The sequence below is a fragment of the Dama dama genome, chromosome 25 (assembly GCF_033118175.1).
Source record: "Dama dama isolate Ldn47 chromosome 25, ASM3311817v1, whole genome shotgun sequence".
Classification (NCBI taxonomy): domain Eukaryota; kingdom Metazoa; phylum Chordata; class Mammalia; order Artiodactyla; family Cervidae; genus Dama; species Dama dama.
Window position 1 is genome coordinate 53,329,861 of NC_083705.1, and position 26,933 is coordinate 53,356,793.

General features: G+C 32.9%; 1 protein-coding gene across 1 annotated transcript in view; it reads left to right on the top strand.

The window, feature by feature from the left end:
* The window catches only part of CDH9 (cadherin 9), a 138,340-nt gene extending 115,873 nt beyond the window's left edge, over positions 1-22,467 (top strand). Inside the window, exons 6-12 of the mRNA XM_061129638.1 lie at positions 623-810; positions 2,067-2,320; positions 14,956-15,092; positions 15,557-15,678; positions 17,369-17,486; positions 17,573-17,824; positions 21,980-22,467. Of these exons, the coding sequence (XP_060985621.1) occupies positions 623-810; positions 2,067-2,320; positions 14,956-15,092; positions 15,557-15,678; positions 17,369-17,486; positions 17,573-17,824; positions 21,980-22,467 (1,559 nt within the window). The remainder of the gene's footprint in view (positions 1-622; positions 811-2,066; positions 2,321-14,955; positions 15,093-15,556; positions 15,679-17,368; positions 17,487-17,572; positions 17,825-21,979) is intronic.
* Positions 22,468-26,933: the final 4,466 nt, after the last annotated feature.

Sequence of the window (26,933 nt, forward strand, 5' to 3'; positions counted from 1 at the left end):
CATATTAAATGTTTAAAAACATTTCTAACTTTCATTAATATTTATTGTGATATTTTCCAATTATCTCTTGAATAAACCCTCACAAACTTAAATGCTTTGGGGACAGCACAATGTAAAAATTTCAGGAGACAGAAACATTCATATCCCAATAAAAGACATTAACAAGCAAAAAAGAAAAGAAAGAAAGAACTTGTCACGCAAGGATTTATTTTTTTTTTCTATTCCTGAGTTAGAATATAAGAATAAATGTATGTTCTAAATAATTTATCACATGAATAATGTGTAATGATGATACTGAACACTTCAAATAAGCAGTAAACAACTGCTTTCCTGCTCTCTTAAGTCAAAAAGTTCTGGATTCTAACATCAGGACTACCATCTATTATCTAAATAACCTTGAGATATCCACTTAATCTTTCTGGAACACAAATTTCTCATTTATAAAATGAGAGAGTTCTGCCTTTATAAATTATTTTCCCAACTTAATAAATCTGTAATTTTTGACAGCTTACAATTCAATATGATGAAAAATTCTCCTAACAAAATTAATTTAAGTAAAAAAAGCAGAGGAAATAAAAGTTTTTGTTATCTAAAGATGAAACAGCTTTGATTTAATTTTCAGGTACGTATCAGTTTCATTCTCCTGAGTCTGTACCTCTTGGAACTCCTCTTGGAAGGATAAAAGCCAATGACCCTGACGTGGGGGAAAATGCTGAGGTGGAATACAGCATTGCTGAAGGAGATGGAGCAGACATGTTCGATGTCATCACTGACAAGGATACACAGGAAGGGATTATAACTGTCAAACAGGTTTCTTCTTGCTGTCTTCATTTTTTCACTGAGCACTTTATGGTTTATTTTTGCTTTTTAGGTAAGAAAGCCTAGGATTTATTTCTTCCATCTTTTACATGCTTCTGTCCTTCATATAAATGGGAATAGCTGTGATTTCTCTTCAAGTGAGTTAAGCATCTTTATCACTGACAAAATTGCTATAAAGCTTCAACAGCTTGTGCTTAGAATAAACAACAAGTAAAACTAAGATCAAAAAAAAAAAAAAAAAAAAAAACAAAGCAAAAGAAAAAAACTAGGATCAAGTAATCTCAAAAGTCATTTTTATATTTCTCCATGACATTATTTTGCCATGGCAATACTCTGGCCACCTGGCGTGAAGAGTTGGCTCATTGGAAAAGATCTTGATGCTGGAGAAGATTAAAGGCAAAAGGAGAAAGGGGCAGTAGAGGATGAGATGGTTAGATAGTATCACTGACTCAGTGGGCATGAATTTGAGTGAACTCCGGGAGACAGTGAAGGACAGAGAAGCCTGGTGTGTTGCATTCCATGGGGCCGCAAAGAGTCACACAGGACTTAGTGACTGAACAATAGCAACAGTGCTATTACTTCATGTACATTTCCAGATATTTAAATTTCTATGTGTGATGCCTATTAAAATAGATGAGGGTGGAAGATACTTAATTTTTAAAGCAGTGAAGGAGAACATTATAAAATGTTACATAGTATAATCCAGCTAAATATTGACTACATTACATCACACTAATTTTATTGGTTTGATTCAATTCAATTCTTGTTTTCCACAGCATTCAGATTATTGATTTTTTTCTTTTTAAAACACAAGTTTTAGAACTGTAGGACTTAAGGAAGCAACTTATATGAATAGCCTGATAAATCTCAATTTTATATTTCTGCTGATTTCAAACTTTTATAACTTAAAATAATAATACATAATATAGTAATAAATAAATAACCTATTTATTTATTAGATATTTCATTTACCCATGACCACCAAAATGTAAAATGCATTAATAAGTGCAAATCAGTATTAATGTTATACTGTTACATTCAACTACTCTTTATAAACATGTAAGGCAAAAAAAAAAAAACCACAAGAAAGTACTAACTTATTTGATATACTCATGAAGCAAGAATTGGGAAATTTATTTAACCAAAATTACTGGAACTACTGGAGGGTGTTTATTACATTTTGATATTGTCTCTGCTTGTTATGTCTGCTATGTTGTACTAATTTTTGTTACTTCATTTCACTTCAGAATTTAGATTTTGAAAACAAGGTGCTGTACACTTTAAAAGTGGATGCAAGTAACACTCACCCTGATCCACGATTCTTACACTTGGGACCTTTCAAGGACACAGCTGTGGTTAAAATATCTGTGGAAGATGTAGATGAGCCTCCTGTGTTCAGTAAAGTCTTCTATTTGATAGAAGTAGATGAAGATGTAAAGGAAGGCAGCATCATTGGACAGGTGACAGCATATGACCCAGATGCCATGAACAATTTAATAAAGTAAGTGTTTTGAGAAAACCTAAGTTTGAAGATATATAACAATCACTCACTATTTACAAGTTGTGTGAAAAAAAAAACATACAATACGTGATCAAGTACAGTAATAAGACCAAATGCTTCCATAACAAAGGCTCTTAGCTGTACTGCCTTTTAAGTGCTCTGGATATACTGATTCCTTTGATTCATCACGCTTTGGGCTTCCCTGGTGGCTCAGGTGGTAAAGAATCTGCCTGCAATGCAGGAGACCTGGGTTCAATCCCTGGGTTGAGAAGATCCCCTGGAGAAAGGCATGGCAACCCACTCCAGTATTCCTGCCTGGAGAATCTCCATGGAGAGAGAAGCCTGGCTGTCTACAGTCCATGGGGTCGCAAAGAGTCGGACATGACTGATCAACTAAACACACACATCACTTAACAAAGCAGCTCTTATTATTTTATCTTTCTGCAGATGATAAGACTATAGCACTGAGCATTTAAATAACATGCCAAAAAATTAGTCAGTGGAAAAGCTGGTTTGAGGTTCAAGCTATCTGGCTACTGTGTCCATGTTTTAATCCATTAGGTATTGAAGTAATTCTTATCCCACTGTCCTTCTTAGATAAATCATAGTTTAAATAATAAGAGATCTAAATAAAATGTTCTTCTAGAAAAGTTATTAAGAGATACCTGGAAAATTGATGAAATAACTTTGAAATTAGTCCCTAGGCATATTTTACATAAAAATTTTTGGGAAACAAATTATCAACTATATTCTATTAGTAACACATAGGATTGATAAAGACAGTAGTGATACTTGAGAACAGTGAAACTATTAAAATTAGTATTACTTGTGCATAATAGTGTAATACTTTCTCAAAGTTTGAAGATTATATTAACCATTCCAAAGCTTTCAAATGTGCCATAAATTATGCTGAAGTGAAGTATAGTGAAACTTGCTCGGTCATGTCCGACTCTTTGCAATCTCGTGGAGCGTATAGCCTGCCAGGCTCCTCTCTCCATGGAATTCTCTAGGAATATATATATACTGGAGTGGGTAGCCGTTCCCGTCTCCAGGAGATCTTCCCAACCCAGTGATCGAACCCAGGTCTCCCACATTGCAGGTGGATATTTTACCATCTGAACCACCAGGGAAGCTCAAATTATGCTTAAGGAGAATATAAATGTAATTGTGATATAAATTGATAAATAGGATGGGTGGATGAAGATGGGCAGGTATGCTGATGAAGACAAAGAAGACTAAAGGAGCAAATGCTATACTGTTTGTTAATGTGTGACTACTATAATAAAATATCTAAAATTATATTTTGCTTAAGATTTAATTTTCTACCCAACAAGTACTTACCATGTAGCATAGGCAACTGTTCTCAATATCTTGTAATAACCTATAATGGATGGGAATGTATAAGAAGAATATATATATTTACATGTAGTATAAACTGAACTATTTTGCTTTATACCAGAAACTAAAACCACGTTGTAAAATGAACTGTATTTCATATAATTTTAAAAATTTAATACTAATTAAGGAAACTAAATAATTAATATGTTTTGGGAATGCCCAAATTTCCTACAATTCATGTCATATATCATACATAGAAAATCAATGAGAGCAACACTAAATATATAGGCATTAAATTTAGCTTAAGATGTAATAACTATTCATGTTAATTTACAAAGCAATATTTTTTGCACTAAATATACACTAAGCTTAATTTGTTGGTTAATTAATATATTTTTAAAATAAACAATTCATGAAATTTTAATTCGTACTTAGTACTCAGAGTTTAGCTTGAACCTTTTGGCTAGTTTTAGGTTAATTAGAAGAGAATTTATGTAACTTTCTTTCTTAAGTAAATGTTCAGGTTCAAATCATATATTTGTATATTGTTCAACATTAATTTAAAAACATAATACCAGAATGAAAGATTATTTGATACTTTTATATCATCATACAAAAAGAGTATTAATTTTGCATTATCATGTTGTATAAAACTCTTAAAATGAAATAAGTAATCTAGTTTTCCGATGGTCTACACATATGCTCCAGCAGGTTTACATCCAAAATTATGTTTATTTACTTTTTATTGAAATTGAGTGTGGCTGATTGGCTTTGGCATCTCTTATATGTGAATTTATTTTTTTAAGTAACAAAAGGAAGTTCAGAGTGTTTTTGTGTTCTTTGTAGTATTGAAATAGAAATAATTTACCATGTATATAAAAATGCATAAGGGACTGTAGATACCAATAGCTATAAATGCTCCGTAAACATCTATTCTTGATAGATTTTGCAGTTTCCAAAAACATAGTAGTCAGTGTTGGCTGTGCCTTCATTTAGACCTAGTATTTGTGATGCCAAATGTTTATGCTTAAAATTCCACATTTATGTTTTCAATAAAGTCATTGATTTTACCTTTTGTCAGTTAACAATACCCACTGTTAGAAAGTTTTAGACAAGTGACAGGATATTGACTCTTTTAGATTAAGAACAGTTTATTGCCCTACACTGAGCATTCCCCAGTATAAAGGAGACAGCCTCTTAATAATCTTGTCTCATTCATTTGGTATATCTTGCATATAGGAATTCAGTGAATGTTGATTAACTTGAGAAAGGCAAGCTAATTTTCCATGTTGCCAAGGATATTTGTTTATTTATTCAGATAGCATCAGGATTTTATTTAGTTTAATCATTTTAACACCCCTTTCTACACAAAGGTTTTAATCTTTTTTTTTTTTTTTTGGTTTTAATCTTTTCATTGAATCAAGTGATAAGCAACAAAGTGCTTTTCTACTCAAATGGTGGCATCAGATCCATGATATGAGACTCAAATATTTTGTCTATCTTTTCCTCTATAAAGTAATTGTTATTTATTGTGCCCTTGCTATGAACTGGGAACTATCCAAAGTATCAGATCATTTAAATCTCATCACAACATTATAAGGCAAGCACATTGCTATCACTTATATTTTTAAAATAAACTATTTTATATTAGAGCATAGTTGATTAACAATGTTGTATTAATTTCAGGTGTACAACAAAGTGATTCAGTTATGCATATGTGTGTGTGTGTGTGTGTGTGTGTGTGTGTGTTAGTCGCTAAGTCATGTCCAACTCTCTGCAACCCCTTGGACTATATCCCGCCAGGTTCCTCCTTTCATGGAATTCTCCAAGAATCCTGGAGTGGGTTGCCATTTCCTTCTCCAGGGGATCTTCCCAACCCAGGGATCGAACTCGCCTCTCCAGTGTCTCATGCACTGCAATTGATTCTTTCCTTACTGAGCCATCAGAGAATTTCACAGACTTAGAGAATAAATCTGTGGTTACTCGAGGGGGAGTAGGGTGAGAGATAGATCGGGAGTTCAGGATTGACATGTACATCTGTATTGTTAAAAATAAATAGAGATAGAGATGCAAGGAGTTTAAGGAGCTTTGCCAAGGACCCTATACAAATAACTGGCAGGCTGAGGATTCAAACTATTGTTGATCTGAATGCACAGCCAATTCTTTAACCTATATAATTCTGCTTTCTAGGCCTGATTTTTAGAGATAATTAACAACATTTCACATTTATAAACTAATATGACTGAATTCAGTAGTACATAGCAGAGCCTCAGGGACAAACTTGTACAAGAAGCAACCCATGGCTTTTGTCCCTCAGAATTTGGTTTAGTTTTCCCTTGTCTTTTCTTTCCATTGTCCATAATAGGGATTTTTTTTTTTTTTCTTCTAGTTTTATTGAGGACTGTGTTGTGGGTTGTAACTTCTCTTTTTTCATTTCTAATTTTATTAATTTGGTCCCACTCTCTTTTTTCTCAATGACTCTGGCTAAAAGTATATCAGTTTTGTTTATTTTTACAAAGAATTAATTCCTGGTTTTGTTGATCTTTCCTATTGTTTCTTTGTTTGCTTGTTTTTTAGTGTCTATTTCATGTATTTCTGATCCTTATAACTGCTTTTCTTCTACTAACTTTGGATTTTCTTCTACTAACTTTGGATTTTATTTTTTGGATTTTATTTACTGTGTCACTCTCTTCTGTCCTGTGTATTAACTGTTGAAATGTTGACTGACAGCCTATGGACATTCCCTTATATATAACTTGTTGCTTTTCCCTTCCAGCTTTTAATTTTCTCTCTTTAATTTTCTCATTTCATTACAATATGTCTTTGTGTGGTCCTCTTTGGGTTGATCCTGTTTTGAACTCTGTACTTCCTGGCCTGGATGCCTGTTTCCTTTCTCAGGTTAGGACATTCTTCTGCTATCATGTCTTCAAATATGCTCTCTTCCTGTTTCTCTGTTTCTCTTCTTCTGGACCACTAAATATGAATCTTATGGTGCTTGATGTTGTACTAGAAGTCTTGCAAGTTTTCCTTCTTTATTTTTATCTTTTTTTTTTTTCCCCTTTTTGCTATTTATCTTCAATTATTTCCACTACTTTGTCTTCCAGATTGTGGTCAATTCCTCTGTATCAAATAATCTGTTGATTTCTTCTGGTGTATTTATTATCTCAGTTATTATATACCTCATGTTTGTTTGCTATTGTTTTCTAATTGCTCTATCTTTTCTTTGTTTCATCATTCCTATTTTCTGCCTTGTTTGGATTAATACTGTGCCTTATTTGGCATTCTTCAATATTTCCTTTTTTAATATCATTCTTTTCTTGCTGGGTATAGAAATTTAGATTGAGGGTAGTTGTTGCTTTTTTATAGATCTAAAGTAAATATTTTGAAATGTCTTTATGTTTATTTTTGTCTTAATAACTTAGTTGTTCCTTAGGATGCATTGAAATTTTGTTAAAAGCTTTAAGCAATTTGATTATGATGTGATTTCTATAATATGCTTCATATATTTTGTACTTGACATTTATTAAGCTTCTTGGATCTGTGAGTTTATGACTTTTGTCAAACTTGGAAAACTTTTCTACCACTCTTTCTTCAATAATTTTGCCCTACGTTCCTCTCTTTCAGATCTTTTAATTTTAATTATGTTAGGTCTCTTGAAAGTGCAACACAGCTCACTGGTGCTCTAATTTTTTAATCTCCCTCACCTTAGTCATTTTAAATAGTTCCCATTCATTTTTCTTTTAAAGTTTACTATGTTTTTTTTTTTGGCAATACCTAGCCTGCTTTAATTCCATCATAGGATGATTTTCAACTCACAGACTGTAGTTTATTTTCTAGAAGCTTTATGAAGGATATATATATATATTTACACACACACACACACACACACATATATATATATATATATCCTTATTCTTTCCTCTCTTTGCGATTGTACAGACTATAGCCTACCAGACTCTTCTGTCATAGGATTCTCTGGGCAAGAATATTGGGATGGGTTGCCATTTCCTTCTCCAAGTTAAATATTCAGAATGCATTTAAAATAACTGTTAAAATATCATTGTCAGCTGATTCTGTCAACTGTGTAATATCCAGGTTAGTTTTAGTTGACAGATTTTTGTTTGCAGTCACATTTCCCATTCCATACTCACCAGTGATTTCTGATTGCACAAAAAGTATTGTGTTTATACTGTGTTTAGTGTGTGACACTTTATATTTTTATAAATACTCTTGAACTGTATTCAGATGCGTGGCTAAGTTACTTGAAATAGCTTAAACCTTTTGGGTTTCGCTTTAGCAGCCCTTTGTCTATAACTGGTTTTGCCCCATAAATCAGGTAAGACATTTCTGAGTAGTCCAACAAAGCCCCATGAGTGGTGAATTTTCCATTTTGGCTAGAATTATTTAACTAGAATTATTTCCAGACACATGCCAATTCAACTTTGCTCCTGCTGGACCTTATAATTGGTTACATCTATGGAAGCCATAGATTTTACTTGTTCTCTTATGTATTCTGACCAGTACTCAGCTGGAGTTGAGTGGGATTCTCTTCATATTTTTGTGGTTCACAGTGAAGTTCTATCCCCTGAAGTTCTCTACCCAGAAAATTGTAGCCCACATTAGTCTCCTTGGACCCCCAGAATCATCTCTTGAACTCAAGGGATTGACAGGCTCCACCTGGGCTCCCACTTCTGTGTTATTGCCTAGAGACCCTCCCAGGACAAAGTCACTTTTAAGGATTGCATCATTTTTTCCTCTTTCCCCAGGAATTACACTCTCTGTCTCCTGGTATCCAATACTTCAAAAATAATTGTTTCATATATTTCATCTGGCTTTTAGTGTGGAAACAGGTGGTAAATCTAGTCCCTGTTATTTTATATGTGAGAACATTCGTATCTTTTCAAGCTTTCAGGTTTTCAAGATTACATAATTATAGCCATTCATTTTAGAAAAATGTATTGCACAATTTTACAGCAAATAAGATGTCTATAATTATCGCCTCAGTAGATACACCAGTGCTATTTATTCTACTTCCATCAAGTATTTCATCTTTCAAACAACTTATCATCTCCTAATTATTTATTATTAAGTAGAACTACTATAATATTTATGGATTTATGTATTTTACTAACTGTAAATATTTGCTAATATAATTACCTTTCTTAATAAACTTCTATTGTCTATACACACACACACACACACACACATATATATATATATATATATATATATATGCAGTGGAGTGAAAGTCAGTCAGTTGTGTCTGACTCATAGTGTGTGAATCTATATCTCACACATTATATCTGATAATTTCCACATGATCCAATTTCAGGAGAAAAAATTCTTGGTCAAAGACTGACAGTAAAACTTGCAACCTTTTTTATGATACATAAAAGTGGCTGATACATTTTTAAATTCATAGCTCTACCTGAAATATTTACTTTTATAGGGTACTTAACATCTTCAAAAAACAATGAGCTGTAGTTTTACCTGTAAAATCTCAAGAATTGTGACAAAGGGAAGAAAAATATTGGGGGAACACATGAATTTGAAATTATGCTTCTAAATTTATACTGCCAAATCTAATAAAATATTGGGCCGTGCCTGAAAATATAATATTAAACTCATCTTGCTAGCATAAAAATGTATGCTAAAAAAAAAAGCTTTGTATATTCAATTACAGTGTGAAAAATAATCGGTAATTCAACCAGAAGACAGCATTGTAATATTTGACTCTTTTGTTTGTCTGAATCATTTAGAAGGATGACAGAGCCGATAAACATCATGGAGAAGCATTTTACAGGGAGAGTTTGGGAAGTAATTCTCACCCACCAGTAAATCCGTCCATGAAACATATTTTCTGAAATACAGCTTCCACTTGCAACATAAGATTCTGGTTACAATTAGCAGTTGTTGTCAACTTTGCGTCACCTCATTAGTTATCCTGGATTTCCTAAGTTTTAAGGTTGATTATAGCTTTACAGTTTCTGAAAGAGTATGTTGTCTCATTTCACACCTATTTTATGCTCAGCATATTTAAAATTCAACAAATTTTGGAAGAAATCAGTTCTACAGCAGTCATGCAGAGAAGTAAAAAACAAACTTGCTGGTGAGAAATTTAGTTATGTCACAGTAAAGTACATGATTCCATAATAAACTGGAATAAGTGCCTTCATCTATATTAGTATTTTCATAATGTTTGTTTGATTTCATTACAGAGAATAAGATAATGGTAATTTCAAAATTATGTCACTGGTATTTCCAGAAAATGTTATGAATTATTTGTTTAAGCAGTATAGCCACATTCTCAAGGAAGGTTTCAATTTGTAGCTGGAAGACACATTTCTGGAAAGCAGTAGCTGAAAAAATGATGAACAAACTCGCAGCCTAAGTCTATTCACTTAGTGGAAGATGTCTGGGATACAGAAAAGGGAAAGGAATGCTATCTCTGACATATTTCTGCATATTCCTGATTTGTTGATTTGTTCTGGTGTCTGTAATTTAACTGACATTTTTGTAGTAGGTGAAAATACAGAGATCTTCTATGTGTTTGCTTTTTTTATTTTTAAGAATCTTTTTTTTTTTTTTTACATTGGAGTATAGCTGATTAACCACGTTGTATTAGTTTCAGGTGGACAGAAGAGTGATGATGTGCTCAGTCACTCAGTCCTATCCGACTCTTTGTAACCCCATGGACTGTCACCTGCCAGACTCTTCTGTCCATGGGGATTCTTCGGGCAAGAATACTGGAGAGGGTTGCTATGCCCTCCTCTAGGAGATCTTCCCAACCCAGGGGGTGAACCCAGGTCTCCAGCATTGCAAGAGGATTCTTTATAGTCTGAGCCACCAGGGAAGCACATTTTCTTATACCTATAAATATATTGATTCTTTTTCAAATTTTCCCATTTAGGTCATTACAGAATATAAACAGAATTCCCTGTGAAATAGGTCCTTATTGGTTATCTATTTTATTTATTTATTTTTAAACTTTTTATTTTATGTTGGGATATAGCCGATTAATAATGTTGTGGTAGGTTAAGGTGAACAGCAAAGGGACTCAGCCATGCATATACATGTATGTGTTTGATTCTTAATTGTAGAACTTGAAAAACAAACAAACAAACACACAAACAGCAACACAGAAAACAAGCTAGAACCAGGTCTTAGGTTCCACAGTCTCAGCTTTCTTGTGACCTTTTGACCTTGCTATTTTTGCTGCCTATATGATTAGCTCCTGTTTCTGCATAAGTTATTCATTCAAAAAATCACGCCAATGATTTTTTAAACTTATTATTAAAAATTCAGTATAAGGAGATCAATAAAAAATTGTTTTATTAAATAATCTGCTGAGGCATAGAGACAGTTTTGTCTCACATTGTGTTTATCAGCCTCCTCTTGGTCATTTGTTGTAATCTGGTGTATTTATTATTAAGAGGTAAACCAGAACATCCTATTCTGTGTTCAAAATAGAACATTGGTTGCTAAATAAATGAAAATTGTCTCTGGGCTTTGAAAAATAGCAAGACATAATTTGCAATGGGGCAAACTTATAAATACACACCCAGAAGTTTGCAGTGTTAATATTAAAGTGAACTATTTATAAATCATCAAAGTGATTCCTCTTCATGAATTCTTAACTTGAAGACAGTACCTTTCAAGGTTGAACCTAAAAGTGGGGCAGCCAGAAACATGGACTTGTTTTGATGCCACACAAATGCCAAGTCAAAGCTAGATTTATGAAATGTAAGAATTATTAATTATTCCACAATCACAGAAACTCCCACACAAATCTCTAGGGCAAGTACTAATGGGAACAAAGAAATTTTTATTTTCCTCTTGATCTCTGATGCAAATGATAGGAAGAAATCAGAAATCTATTCAGCAACAAGCATATTATGGTTAGCTACTGAACATTCCAATCATAGGGATAAAAATATAAAGGTGAATATTATGAGTTGAGTTTAATTCAACACATAGATGTGATTGGGTTGTGCTCTTTTACTTACTTTCTTTGTGGTTTTTTTTTTTTTTTTTTTTGGATTGTTTGTATTGATAAGTAAAATTTGGTCCAAGTATTTTAGGAAAAAAAAAATTTTTTTTTTTTTAAATATTCCAGTAACTCTCAGGCTACATTAAGGGCTAAATTTTAGGAAAATTGAAACCTAGAAATAGAAAACACTCTATCTTGCTTCATTTTAAAACAACTTAAGCAATAAAAGACCTTCCCTGATGGTTCAACAGTAAAGAATCTGCTTGCAAACAGGAGATTCCAGTTGGATCCCTGGCTCCGGAAGATCCCCTGGAGGAGGAAATGGCAACTCACTCCAGTACTTTTGCCTGGGAAATCCCATGGATGGAAAAGCCTGGTGGGTTACAGACCATGGCGTCACAAGAGTTGAACCTGACTTAGCAATTAAACCACAACCACCACCAAGCAATAAAAATTAAAGAGAAAATTTCATATGACTTTTAGTCTTCATTTTAATACACTGATGTTTATTAAAAAAAAAAAAAGAAGAACTATCTCAGATCCTTTGCTGACAATGAATTCTTAGTTATAACCCAGCATAACTTTTGTCTCTAGGAAATATAAATATATAATACACACACACACACAAACACACATATACATGCACACTAAAATGCACTTATATAATTCTTTTTGTATCTAGGTTTTATAGGATAGGTATTCTTGGACAGGGACCAAATGTCACTTGGGTTTTTAAAAAAATCTCCAAATTCTTTTTGTAACAACTGTGCAGAAAAATTACAATCATAATTATTGCAAAATTGTCCTCAGTTGCTTCAGTTATGTTCAACTCTCCGACCCACACACAGACTGCAGCCCACCAGGCTGCATGTCCATGGAATTTTCAAGCAATAATACTTGCATAGGTTGCCATTTCCTACTCCATTTGCAAAAATAATGGGATACTACCATTTCCATATAGCTCTACTGTCCATTGCACAACATGTCCAAAGGAGAACAAGGAGGTGACTGACCTGGTTTCATATCTGGGAAGTGAAGTACAGAAAGAAATCTGAGAACAAGTATACAAAGCTTTTAGCTTTCCTATTTTAAGATGAAATCCAATCTATATACATTATTGTGTATATTTCCACATGCCCAAATACTCATTTTGAACTGTATTTGTGCGTTTGAGATAATAAATTTACAAAATTTAGCAGAAAATAAATTACATAAGCACCATCACATACTATACTGTTAAACTTATTTTTGAAATCTGAGTTTACTAATGGATCCGTTAAGTTAAGCATATTTCTTATAAAAGTAGACTGTTATGTGTATTTTATTACAATAACCCAAACATAAAAACATAGCCTTTACATAAATCCATTTTCATCCAATATGTCAAAAATTGCCAATGTTTCACAATGTTTAGAAACCTAAATATCTATTACTAATTTTTGTCAAAGTAAGTGCCCAACAATGGATATATTACAGAATTATAATGGGAGTTGTTAATTCCCAAACTCACCAGATTAAAAGGGAGTTCATTTTGCTAAGTGTCTTTAAGAGAGACCTAGAAAAATGAGGATGCCACTTGACGCTGATTAGTCTGTTAGCTCTCTGCCGTTGTCGTTCTTTTAGCTGTCCTTTTACTAACCAATTTATCCCATGGTCTATAACCTTGTTATACAAAACCTTGTCAATGGACTTACAACCTGGATCCACCTAAGCTTGTTAGAATTGCAGAATATTCTGAATCAGAATCTGTTCTACCAAGATTCCCATTAACATGTGAGATGCACTTAGGTTCTTACATGGCTCAATTAAACATTCAACAGCAGAAATTTAAAATATGCAAAAATGGCAACTAGTACGGTCTAACATGGCCTGATGTAACTAAAGAATTTTCATGTAAGCTAGAATTTTACTTTTCTGCCTTCTTTTTCAACTTTTAAGGGTTCATAGGGTTAATCTGTAGCTCAAACAGTAAAGAATCTGCCTGCAATGTGGGAGACCAGGGTTCAGTCCCTGGATCAGGAAGATCCTCTGGAGAAGGGAATGACAATACACGTCAATATACTTGCCTGAATAATTCCATGGACAGAGAAGCCTGGCAGGCTACAATCCATGGGGTTGCAAAGAGTCGAACAGAACTGAGTTAGTAACACACACAAATAACCAAGTTTAATCTCCCATCTCAATGTCTTTAACCTTAACCACACCTGAAATGTTACTTTTACCATGTAAAGTAAACCGTATACAGCTTCCAGGGATAAGGGGATAGACATCCATTGGAGGATAGTGGGCATTATTTTGCCAGTCACTGAATAATACAAAGTTTAGGATGACATCTTACATATATACCTAATGAGAGAGAGTCATGTAATTCTATGGTCCTTTGTCATTTCAGTTTTTATCTGAAATAAGTTAAAGGGAGAGAATGGAGCAGGGCATTTGATTCAGGTGAAATAATCCTTGAACTGAGAACCATTCAAGACCCATGTATTTTACAACAGCCTCTGCATATCCACTTATAAGTACTCTGTGGACACACATTTTCATGTGTTATTTGCAACTTAATTTCAATTTATCCAATGGAATTGATTCTATCAAATTTAATATGGCTGTTTAATATGTCTCAAGTACTGCAATAGGTTTATGATAGGATAAATAAATCAAGTGACTATTAAAAGCTCACTTAAAAGCTGCCACAGGGACTCACAAATGTCAATAATGACTCTGAAGTACACATAATCATAGAATAGTAATAATGAAATCAGTCAAATGTATCAAATTGTCTAAATGAAAATTACACTAAATAAAAATTCAAGAAAATCATCAGTATTTTACTTGTCACCTTTATCAGACCACTGTGTGAATTGCCTCTAACTTTATGAAATGGTAGATGAGCTGTAATCTTTTTTTTTTTTTTTTAGATTTTTTTTTTTTTCTTTTATTAGTTGGAGGCCAATCACTTCACAATATTTCAGTGGGTTTTGTCATACATTGATATGAATCAGCCATGGATTTACACGTATTCCCCATCCCGATCCCCCCTCCCACCTCCCTCTCCACCCGATTCCTCTGGGTCTTCCCAGTGCACCAGGCCGGAGCACTTGTCTCATGCATCCAACCTGGGCTGGTGATCTGTTTCACCGTAGATAGTATACAGAGTGAAGTAAGCCAGAAAGATAAAGAACATTACAGCATATTAACACATATATATGGAATTTAGAAATATGGTAACGATAACCCTATATGCAAAACAGAAAAAGAGCTGTAATCTTAAAACAGTGCCTGGAATGATGAGTCTATTTCCTGCTAGGTACTCTGTTGATCGGCATACTGACATGGACCGGATTTTCAGTATTCACTCAGAAAATGGCTCTATTTTCACTTTGAAGCCTCTAGACAGGGAATCAACTCCTTGGCACAATATAACCGTCACAGCTACAGAAATAAGTAAGTTGGAAATACATCCATCTGAGCACATTATTTTTCACCAAAGTCTTAAAATAATAGCATTAAATAAACTTTTTCCTGAGAGGGATGATTTTATTATTAGAACTGAGAGAAATTACTTAGAGTGTGTCGGATTTTTAACTTATTTTAAGAATTACCAAATATTCATTCATTTTAAATTTGGCTTTCTTTTACATCTTACTGTAGAATAAAACATGGTCTAATCATAAAATAATCAGTCTAAGAAAAGCATATCTTACAAATAATATTCACTCTCAGTTATATTCTCCTCATTCTATCATGCTTTTCACTTGAGCCATGTAAGAAAACTGAGATATACATCAGCAATCCATTCAAAAAGTGAATACCCTAGAAATGATGTGTTGCTAAGTTACAAATGGGGCAAAGAATACCACTGCTACTCTGTAAATGTGGCTAAAATCTTACACATGTTCTCACTGCAGATAACTCAAAACAAAGTAGCCACATTCCTGTCTTCATCAGAATTCTAGATATAAATGACCACGCTCCAGAATTTGCCATGTACTATGAAACATTTGTTTGTGAAAATGCAAAACCTGGCCAGGTAAGTTATAAACTTAAAAAAAATTTTTCCTCTTTTTTTCATGAAAGCTATTGTCAATTCACCTTGTCATTTCTTTATCTCCCATACCAAACAACTCACAATAACCTTAAAAATATGAATTTTTTCATTTATTTTTATTAGTTGGAGGCTAAGTACTTTACAATATTGTAGTGGTTGGGGATGGGGAACACATGTAAAAATATGAATTTTTAAATATTTTATATAATCTCTGACATAATAGGAAAATTATAATATATGCTTTAATTTATATACCAGGTATATAATAGATATCACATATATAAAAGTTCCTACCTGGATTCATATTTATACTGGTAGTGATATATAATCACGAATGGGCTGAAAACATATTATTAAATAAAACAGGAAGTAAGAAAATAAAATTGACCTGGGTTAATATGAAGGAAACCATAATAATTTGTTGCTGATTACCTTTGCCACTTTCAGTTGCTCAATTAGGTCATTTTGGTTTGAGATTAGTTATATTTTGTCTGTTTTTTCAGCTTTAATATTAGTGAGATAAAAAAGATTGTACAACAGTTACAAGGTCATCTTATAAAGCAATATTTCAGACATCACTAAAGTAATTTTAGGAAAATGCTGACTATGTCCACTTTTTATACTAATGTAGTATTTTATCAATGAGCCCCCTAGTATGGACTTAGAGAATACACAATAACCACAATGGTGGATACATTAAACTACTGCGGAACTCTACTAATTCTTCATCACAGAATGTTGGACTGTGATACCTGGAAGTGATGAAACTATTTGTTTTTTGTAGAAGAGAATTTGAAAGTAATGGTAATTAAATGACTGTGATTACAAATCACACAGATGGCAGACCCAGGACTGGAAAACAGGGCCCCCGATGTGTGGCTTTGTATTTTATCCACGATAAAATGCTCACTAGCATTTCACTGCCCAATCTGTCATTTGCTGTTCCATCTTCCCACTGTGGCACACCTCTGACCTAGAGTGAGCATGGCTGAGAGGTGCTATAATTTCTCAAATTCAACAGTGTATTACAAAACTTTAGAAGGCTTTATTCGTAGATTCTTCTAAATTTTGCAGCTACCTTTAAAAAGAAGAGCAAACATTTTGAATAAATATGCAATCTTATTGTAATTATGACACCCCAAAGCTTTAAAATCTTCTGCTTTCTGGTATTATATAGCATATTGCTCATTTTTCCAAAACTATATTTATAGTTTCCTTATTCTCTAGGAGTGGTTGTGATAATCACTTTTTTTTTTAAAGATCCATCTGTTATGTTCTTTGCTTTTGAAACAATCATTGTCTAGTGGAGGCAAGATGTTGGTGACCAATTCATAATAAAATGGACTGGTAGTATATATTAAGTCAAAAGGCAAAATATATTGACTTGATCTAATTTTGGATTTCCTTTCTTGGCTACAATAGTGGCCAGGAAGCAGACAATGATTCACAGAGGTGCTCTGCAAACTAAGACTTGATTGACATTTTTTATTCCTCATTAAATAAGTTACATTAGACAGAGCTATAAAAAACGCTGGAAAATTTTCTCAAAATGGAATTTTTTTTTTGTTTAGTTTCAGTGATATATTTAAAGCCCAAACGCTGACTTTAAATGTCTTGTAATAACAAGAGTTGCTTTTTGTGCTCTATTTAATTGATTTTTCTTTGGTTTTAGTTGATTCAGACTGTCAGTGTCATGGACAAAGATGATCCTCCCCGAGGCCACAAATTCTTTTTTGAACCAGTGCCAGAATTCCCCCTCAATCCAAACTTCACCATTGTAGACAATAAAGGTACAAAGCATTTTTAAGATAATTATGATGAAACATTAAGAGGCAGAATTTAAAAGACTGATCTGACTTTTTTTTTTTGTTAACAGATAATACAGCAGGAATCATGACCCGAAAAGATGGGTACAGCCGCAACAAAATGAGCACATATTTGCTGCCAATTTTAATTTTTGACAATGATTATCCGATTCAAAGCAGCACTGGCACACTCACCATTCGTGTGTGTGCTTGTGATAATCAAGGAAACATGCAGTCCTGCAGTGCTGAAGCCTTGGTCCTCTCTGCTGGCCTGAGCACTGGAGCTCTCATTGCCATCCTCCTCTGCGTCATCATACTGCTTGGTAAGTATGCCCCAGAATGATATGCCCCTGTGATATACTCATTCAATTCAAGGAATTCTCTTCTTCATTACCCAGTGCTTGTGTACTGAAAAACACTCTCCTTTATAGCTAAAGAGGGAAAATTTGAGCTTGTTATTAAAATTGTTCTTCTGATAAAAAAAATGAATATTTAATGGGGGCTAGGTCTAGCTTACAAGAGACAAAAAACAAGGATATAATAACTGGTGATATATACAGATATTTTAAAGTACACTTTATATATGTATAGTGTTTAGTGTGAACTAATATGGTCACATTTCAAATGGTACTTCATTTAATAATTGATTGAATTTTTATGTCAACTAAGGTAAATACTTTCATTCTTCTACAGAGGGTTAGATAACTTACACTAAGTCACTCATTCAGAAAGTGTTCTAACTATCATTCAAACCCAGATTATTATTTGTTAGGATTCACCTTTCTAACCATTGTCCTCAAAACAAAAGACTATTTTACAAATGAAGTTCCTAATATTACCATGTATTTCATACATGGAATTAACCAGCCCATTTAAGTTGTCACAATAATATAGACATTTTTTCATAATATTTGTTATATGTAGTTTCAGTCCACCAAAGAAAATGCTTAAGTTCATTTTTAAAAATATCACTATGACACTGTGACCATACCTACTTCAGCAATATTTTCTAAATCAAGTCATGCTTCCAGTTGCAAATGCTTTGAGTATGCCCTAACAGGACAACAATTTAATTCAATTAAATGGTTGTTCCACTGTAAAACATTCCCCCAAAACTTGTTTCCATCAAATACTCATCCAAAATGAATGCTTAGGGCAGGAGCGCTAGCCAAATTTATGTTCCAGTACTCATATGTGTTGGCTCCTTTTCACTGCAAATCCCTTCAACCTATCTGGATGTGGTCCCTTTGGCCAGATATTCTTGCAGGACTTCAGCAGGGAACTGATTCAAGTGAGGGGAAAACATTTGTCCCAGTTATGATGGTCCAACTATTTAGAAAAACAATTTATCAGGGTGATTTTGAACTTACACAATACTACCATCAGCAGCAGCAATCTGCATGTCCACGTGCTATTAGAAATTTCAGCTCCTCTGTAAAATATTGTTGTGTCCCTATGGAGATTAAATTTACCCTACCCTTTCAGCAAAGTGCTACTGAGATCATGCTGTTTTATTTGCTAAAATAGTTCTACTTCTCTAATTTAGAACAAGATGGAAATAGGTATATTTTGTTTTTTCCTTAATTCCAGTATTAATATAATACATACACACAAAAAGACATGCATATGAGGGAATAATATTCATCTGCCAAAATAAGTTTAGATATCCTAACACTATTCAACTAAATCTCTATGCAGAAATTCTAGAAGGCTCTTTTATTCAGAAAAGTTTGCCATCTTTCTGACCTGGGCAATATGGATGGCACACATTTCATATATTTTACCTTTCAATTTATTATCTAAACATGGAATTATCTTTTATTATCTTAGTCAGAATGTGTTCTAATTCATAAGGTTTTATTATAAACTTTCTTAAGCACTCTTGCCATTATTTCAAGCCTTTATACTAATAGCTCCACATAGTTGCTATATTTCTGTATTTAGGAGATCGGCTCTGCAAGGTGGCTATAACAAGGGCCATGATATTTTAGGCCTATCCTTTCACAGTTTAAAGAAATGTAGTTCTTCATTTATATCCATGACACAAGGCAGGGGTTAAAACCTAGGGCAGGACTTCTTAACCCCTTTGGTTCCTTGAACACCTTTGGTAGTGAAAATGAAATCTGTGAACCATATTAGAATAATAATTTAAACTTATTAAATAAAACATGTAATACAAAAGGAAATATATATATATCCAAATTAAACAAAAAGCAGAAAGAAAAATGTGCTTATATATGCTTTGTTTTAGTGCAAGCCTAATGATCATTCGTGACATGTCCTAAGTATAATGAAATATAAAGTATCTATGATTTCCATTGGTTTGACAGTCACCATACTCTTACTATCCCTATAATTTATGCTGATATTTATGACAGAAAGTGCTACATTCAGGTTATAAATTAGTAAAAATAATGAGGCATTTTTTTCTATTCCTTATCCTAGCTTCTCTGAATTGCATTCACATACCCCAGATTAATAACCTCAGTTGAGGGAAAAGAAGCAGATAATTTTGACCTGGCAAAGGAGATAATACTCAGAGCAGATTCTAAGGGCCATTTGTGAAAATGCATAAACTTTATATTAGCTAAGAAACCCTTGAAGCCATTTGACTATACCATTGTTGTGCTACACATATAGAGAATTTATAAATTAGTTTGGACTCCCCAGGTTGTGCTAGTGGTAAAGAACCCATCTGCCAATCCAGGAGATGTAAGAGATGTGGGTTCAATCCCTAGTTCAGGAAGATCCCCCGGAGGAGGGCAGGGCAACCCACTCCCGTATCCTTGCCTGGAGAATCCCACAGACAGAGGACCTTGGTAGGCCACAGTCTATAGTGTTGCAAAGAGTTGGACATGACGGAGCGACTGAGTACACACATGTAAATTAATTCATTGAATATTAAACTTGGAAAGAACCATCTTGTTCTAATTCATGGCTCACTAGATTGGTGGATTTCAGACCTATATTGAATTTAATTAACACGCTCATCCTTTAATAGGAGAGAGTAAAGATATGTCTCGTTTTCAATGGATAGTTTTTTATAATGTGTCCAGCATGACTCTGAATATAGCTCAGCACCAAAAGCCTGCTTGGTGCAGGTTAGTAAAGATATTTCTAAGGATTTTTTTGTTTTCTTTCTACTAATTAGTACAAGGTGAGGAAAGTGTTTTGGTCAATATAACAATAGCATTGGACAGGCCTTAATGATAGTTACAGGGGCATCAGGGCCATGGTGAAGTGCAGTCTCAATGAAAATTAGTTTCTGTAATCTCAAAACATAGATTGAAAAAAATTAAAGATAGAATTTGAGCCAACACTTTTCTTATTTTTCAGTTAAACATCAGTAATACCAACAAAATATTTTCACTTTCCTAAAGTAAGAGAAAATTTGCTTTTATTTCTCCCCAGCAATGTATAAGTATGCTTGGGAAATTTTTCTTTATATCATTTTAACTTTTCTTATATATAAAATTATGGACTTTGTCCATTTTCAATGGAAAACATACCTTTTTGGAAATCACATAATCTTTCTTACATTTTTAAATGTAATTTTTAGTTTATAAATGTATTTATCTTGCAAATGTTTGTTGTCAAACATTTGCATATGGTTTACATTTCACTAGTATAAAAGAAATAAGAAGGCATATCATATGTGGGGAGGGTTCCCAGTGTATGCTGAGGGACCAGCCTCGAAGCTTGAATACCACTGTATAAGTCAAGAAAGTCCTTAGAAGCAAGGTAATTTTTGTAAGATGAGTAGAGGGTAAGGATGAGTTTAAGTTTGAATTTAATATTGTAGCATATAGAACTATATTTCAGATTTTAAGCAGGCTTTCAAAACCAGGTCAATAATGGGAATGGATGAAACCATGATATATATGTGTGTATACATATCTATAATGTGTGTATACATATGTATATACAATACACATGACACATATTTACACATATATGCATATAAGGCATTTATGTGTATATATGCATAAATTTGAATGTTTTGCATATATCCTGAGTCATTAAGAAAGCATAAAATTTGTGCTCCATTTCTCTTGTAATAATAATGATTGTAGTTTTAGAATTTTAATATTTTGAAACAAATGTGCATTGAGGAAAAGTGAGATATTATATACTCAGTTGACTAAATGCATTAGTCATAATTAAAGTTTTTCAATGCCTCAGCCCTATAGAAGATTGAGTCTCAAAAGCAAATAAATGGGACTGTATTATCTGCTTTTTTTTTTTTTTTGTTTTCTTTTCTTTTCTTTTGTCAATATAGCACATCCAGTCTTTGGCCCAAATTATGCTGCATTTGTACAGAGTAGTTAGTCTTTATATCCAAATGAACTTAACACCTCTTTCACCACATCAAGGTCACAAACATAGGAGTATGCTGTATTTAAACCAGAATTATGGAAACTCACTATTTTCTCTCTGTCTCTTTGTTATATTTGTTTTTTGTTGTTTTTTGTTAATAGTTTTAGTTGTGCTTTTTGCTGCATTGAAGAGGCAAAGAAAAAAGGAACCTCTGATAATTTCAAAAGACGACGTCCGGGACAACATCGTGACCTATAACGATGAAGGCGGCGGGGAAGAAGATACCCAAGCTTTTGACATCGGCACATTAAGGAATCCAGAAGCAAGAGAAGATAGTAAACTTAGAAGGGATGTAATGCCTGAAACAATTTTTCAGATAAGGAGGACTGTACCTCTGTGGGAAAATATTGACGTACAAGATTTTATCCATCGAAGACTGAAAGAAAATGACTCAGACCCGAGTGCACCTCCTTATGATTCACTGGCAACTTATGCCTATGAAGGGAATGATTCCATAGCAGATTCCCTCAGTTCTTTGGAATCTCTTACAGCAGATTGCAACCAAGATTATGATTACCTCAGCGACTGGGGGCCTCGTTTTAAAAAACTTGCTGATATGTATGGGGGTGATGATAGTGACCGAGATTGAGTATGGTATGACTTCACGGATGTCGGTGGAAGTACTCTCTTTGCTACTAGATGGAGTGGCCTGCATTCTCTTCCTTGGAGGAAATTTTTAAAAAGTTAAAATTACAAACAATACGTAGGTGTTGTCTTAGTAAGAGTTTGCTTAATCAGTAAGTTTCTGTGAATGAATATGAATGACATAGATTTTAAAAAGTAATAATAACCAGTTCACCCTCTTTGCCTAACAATCTCTGAAGGAAAGTATATCACATCAATAATCGATAACATATACATAAAAGGCTTTTTGTGCCTTTTCTTAGATATAAGAACTTTATAAATAATGTTTTCTTAACTGACTTACAGTCACCTTTACTATTAAATGAAACATTGTGCAACTGCTTTGTAAATTAATATAAAAAAATATATCCCTAAAGAAATAGGAATGACTATTACTGCCATATTTATTTAGTTGAAGAATGTCTTTGTGTTAATTCATTCATATTTTTATAAATGTATATTTATATTTTTGTATTTTTATGAAATAAAATAGTATTTATAAAAATAAATTTCATTTTATTTGATTCCTATTAGTACTTCTGATATTGCTTTTAACATTTTTTAAACATCTTTAAAAGTAAAACATGATTTACTCAGGGAAAAAGTAGCTAAATTATTGCATGCAATTTGGAACTAGAGTATCATGGGACTATAAAAAACTTTGGTACAGATTGTGATTTTCTGCTTCAAGCTCTCAAATATGGACAAGTGTTTACCTAGCCAATGATGTCTACCCACTGATTAGGATGTGAGGCACTTGGAATATAAAATGTTATAAATATATCTGTGAATAATTAACTAAATTTTTGTACAATTCTTTCCTATGGGATTAACCAGTGAATTTTATCTGAGAGTAAAGTATGTGTCAGTAATGTGTTGATGCTAAAAAAATCTAAACCTTCCTTCAACAATAATATATTTCTCAGAATGAGAAATTATAGTTCTGACTTTCCTTTTTATGATTAGATAATTCATGGACTATATTAATCATATGGGTAATATTTAAATATGTATTAATAAATTATTGGAGTCTTTTGGCTGATAATTTTGTTGAGATTGGAAGCCATTGTATTTGAAGAAACCTTAAAAAAAAAAAAGAGTGACATGTAGATTGTAGATAAGAAAACTTAAGGAATGTAAAATTTTGCTAATAATTGGGATTGTCCAGAAAACAGATTATAGATACCCTAAGACATGGGAAATAAACAGAGAGGGAAAATAATATGTAATAATCATTTGCAAATTTTGAAAGACTGCAATTCAGAAAGCTTGCCCTAGTCTAGCCTGGAGAATAAAACCTAAACTAAAAGAAGCTTCATGAGGAAATTACATGATACCCAGTTTCTATGTCATGAATTACCCTTTTCTTTCTTATTACTCCTCCTTTGAAGAGCAAATGTCATGGCCAGGGTGATTTCTAGATAGAATTTATGTAAAAGTTTGGCTTTGACTAGTCTGTTACCAAGTCTTTTAAAATAGCTAGCACTTATCAAATTATGACCCTTATGCATTGTATTATGTTACTATATTGGAAAATAGTTAAAGACAAAGACTATTTCAATAACTTAACCACCAATAGCTAACATATATTAAATATTTAATGCTAATAAAACAAAAATATACTTGGGTCCTTAAAAAATAGGTGAAGATTTTCTTATCATTGGGATTGTCCAGAAAACAGAAAACTTTTAGTTCAGAGAGTATTAGTTTTCACTTAAAAATAATTCCTTTCCCTATTGCTAGAGACTTTCCAGTATAAATCAGACAAATATTTGAGGAGGATTATATAGAGTGGCTTAAGGTAGTCAGAAAAAATGAATTTGATATCTATTAATGCCTCACTTTATTCTATAATCACTAGAGGGATAAGTGACAATAGCAAACACATTCCAAGGAGAGCCATAATTACTGTATAAGTAAAGTCTGCTTAAAAGAGAAGAGATTATGTGAGATCAGAACTAGGGGAATAGGCAGTTACATTCGCTGCCTGGTTTTACATGCTATAAATACTAAAAACACCACACTAAACCCAGCTTCAGTTGTGATCTATAATTGCTATGAGAAAACCAGAATGATAATAGAAAAGACATACCAAATTTCTAAGCTCGATTGTAAATAATTGTTAATTTGACTACATTTTTCAGCAATTAAATAATGAATTTAGTTTTAGGGTTCTGCCTTTCCTTGATCAGAAAAATCACTGATAAATTACTGGAGTCTTTATAAGGGCAGAGCTACAGACTTCATATTTTAAATAGATATGTGATTGTGTCTGCTATAAATTGGAGGATCAGATTCAATCAAAGAAATTACCAGGTCTGTGTAATACTAATTCTTACTACAATTTTCCAGTAATCCTTAAAATTCCTACAGTGTAAATAATGCCTTTGGGAGTCAGATCAGATTTTATTATTTCCAAACTGACAAGTAAAAAATTGTCTATCTTATCCAAGAAAATATTGATAATATTTACCCTATTGAATTTGGTTAATTTGATTTCACTAAATGCACACATTAAACAAGATAATATTAGTTTCCATTACTTGATTCTTTTGGATGGTGGAGTTGGTAATATTTGAAGAAAATTAACACAATGTGTGCTTACTTTTCAAACAAAATAAATTAATTACTTTGCTTACTCATGAGGTAAATTAAATTAAAACCATTTGAATAACCATTTCTCCAAATTTAAAGTTTGATCATTGTTTTATTTTAATGTTTAATAATTTTCAGGAAACTATAATATCTGTCTATATTCATATCTGAATATTTTTCATTGAGAGGAACCCATCTACATTGTTATAACTTTAACACAATCTGAATGCTTTCACTTTCAATCCTGTTATCTGACAAAGGAAATAAATTCCAATGGCTTAAAAATCAAGCTTAGTAAGAAAAATATCATTAACAACAAAACAAGCCAATAAAAAAGGAAAAAAAAAAAGTAACAGCATCTTACCTTAGCCAAGGTTGAAATGGTCCCAGTCAATTATTCCCTTTATTCTCGATAAAGTACCACAATTGGCTCCCAAGATTCTTCATTATTTGGGGTTTTCTTTTCTTAATATGTTACTCTTTTCTTTCTTTCTAACTCTGTATTTAGGAGTAATCCAAGCCTGAATGTTTTTTCCCCTCTATTTAAATGTTGACGTTCTTATCTATGGATAAAATACATATCTCTATCTTGATATAGATGTATCAATAACTACAAATGTAAATGGAAAATTTCCAAATTTCCACTTATCTTTACCTCTTCTTTTATAATCCAAATATGTATATATATATGTATATATATAAAGCTATTGTAAATTTCCACTTGTGCATTTAATTAAGTGAGATATGTCCAGATTTTAACTTATAGTTTAAACTCCTGAATCTGTCCTATTCTCTACCTCTTTTATATAGGTTGATGGCAATTGATCCATCTACTTGCCCAGGCCCAAACCTTATAGTGATCCTTCATTCCTCTCATTCATATTCAATATTTTAGAAAATCCTATTGAATATACCTTCAAGTTTACTTAAAATATAATAACTTTTCATCACACTTCTTGATATAATCCTGGTATAAAAGGCTTACCTTTAAACTCAATGCATGTACATGAGTTTGAGCAAACTCTGGGAAATAGTGAAGGACAAGGAAGACTGACATCTTGCAGTTCATGGAGTCTCCAGAGTCAGACACGACTGAGCGACTGAACAACAACAAAAGTTTTACTTAGACTACTGCAAAATGTTTCTAAGTGTTTTTGCTCCTACCATCTACTTTGAATGTCAAAATGGATTGCATTTCTTTTTATTTTTTGCTTATTTGTTTCAATTAGGTAAGTGTGAGCATCTCATCTCTTGATTCAAAATTTATCAATTGCTCTTCAAAGTGAGAGTCAGCCCTCCCAAATGATATGTCATTTGAGAACCATGCTATCTCTTTGATCTTATTCTTCTCTATTTCCTTAATTTATGTCACTTTAGTTATTCTGGGCTTCTTGTTATGCCTTAAAAAATGCTAAGCTCTTTCCCTTTGAACTGACTGATCACTCTTTTAGAACAATCTTTCCCCAGATATTGATGAAGTTAAAGAGTAACTTCCTTTAAGTCTTGGGTCAGATGCCACTTTCTAGATGAGGACTATATTAAACAATCTTGAACTGGGATCTCCTGCATTGCAGGCAGATTCTTTACTGACTGAGCTATGAAGTGAGCCCTTATTAAACAATCTATTAGTATTTAAAACTGCAGTCCTTCTAACCCATTTCTCCTTTCCACACTTATGTTAAAGTTAACATTTTCTCAGCAAATACTATCATTCAACATTATATACAATTTGTTTGTCATCTAGTTGTTGTCTGCTCATTTCCACTAGAATTATTTTTGGTTCATAGCTTGTAGGATAAGGAGAGACTGAAGAAAGAGGCAGGCAACTCCAGATTA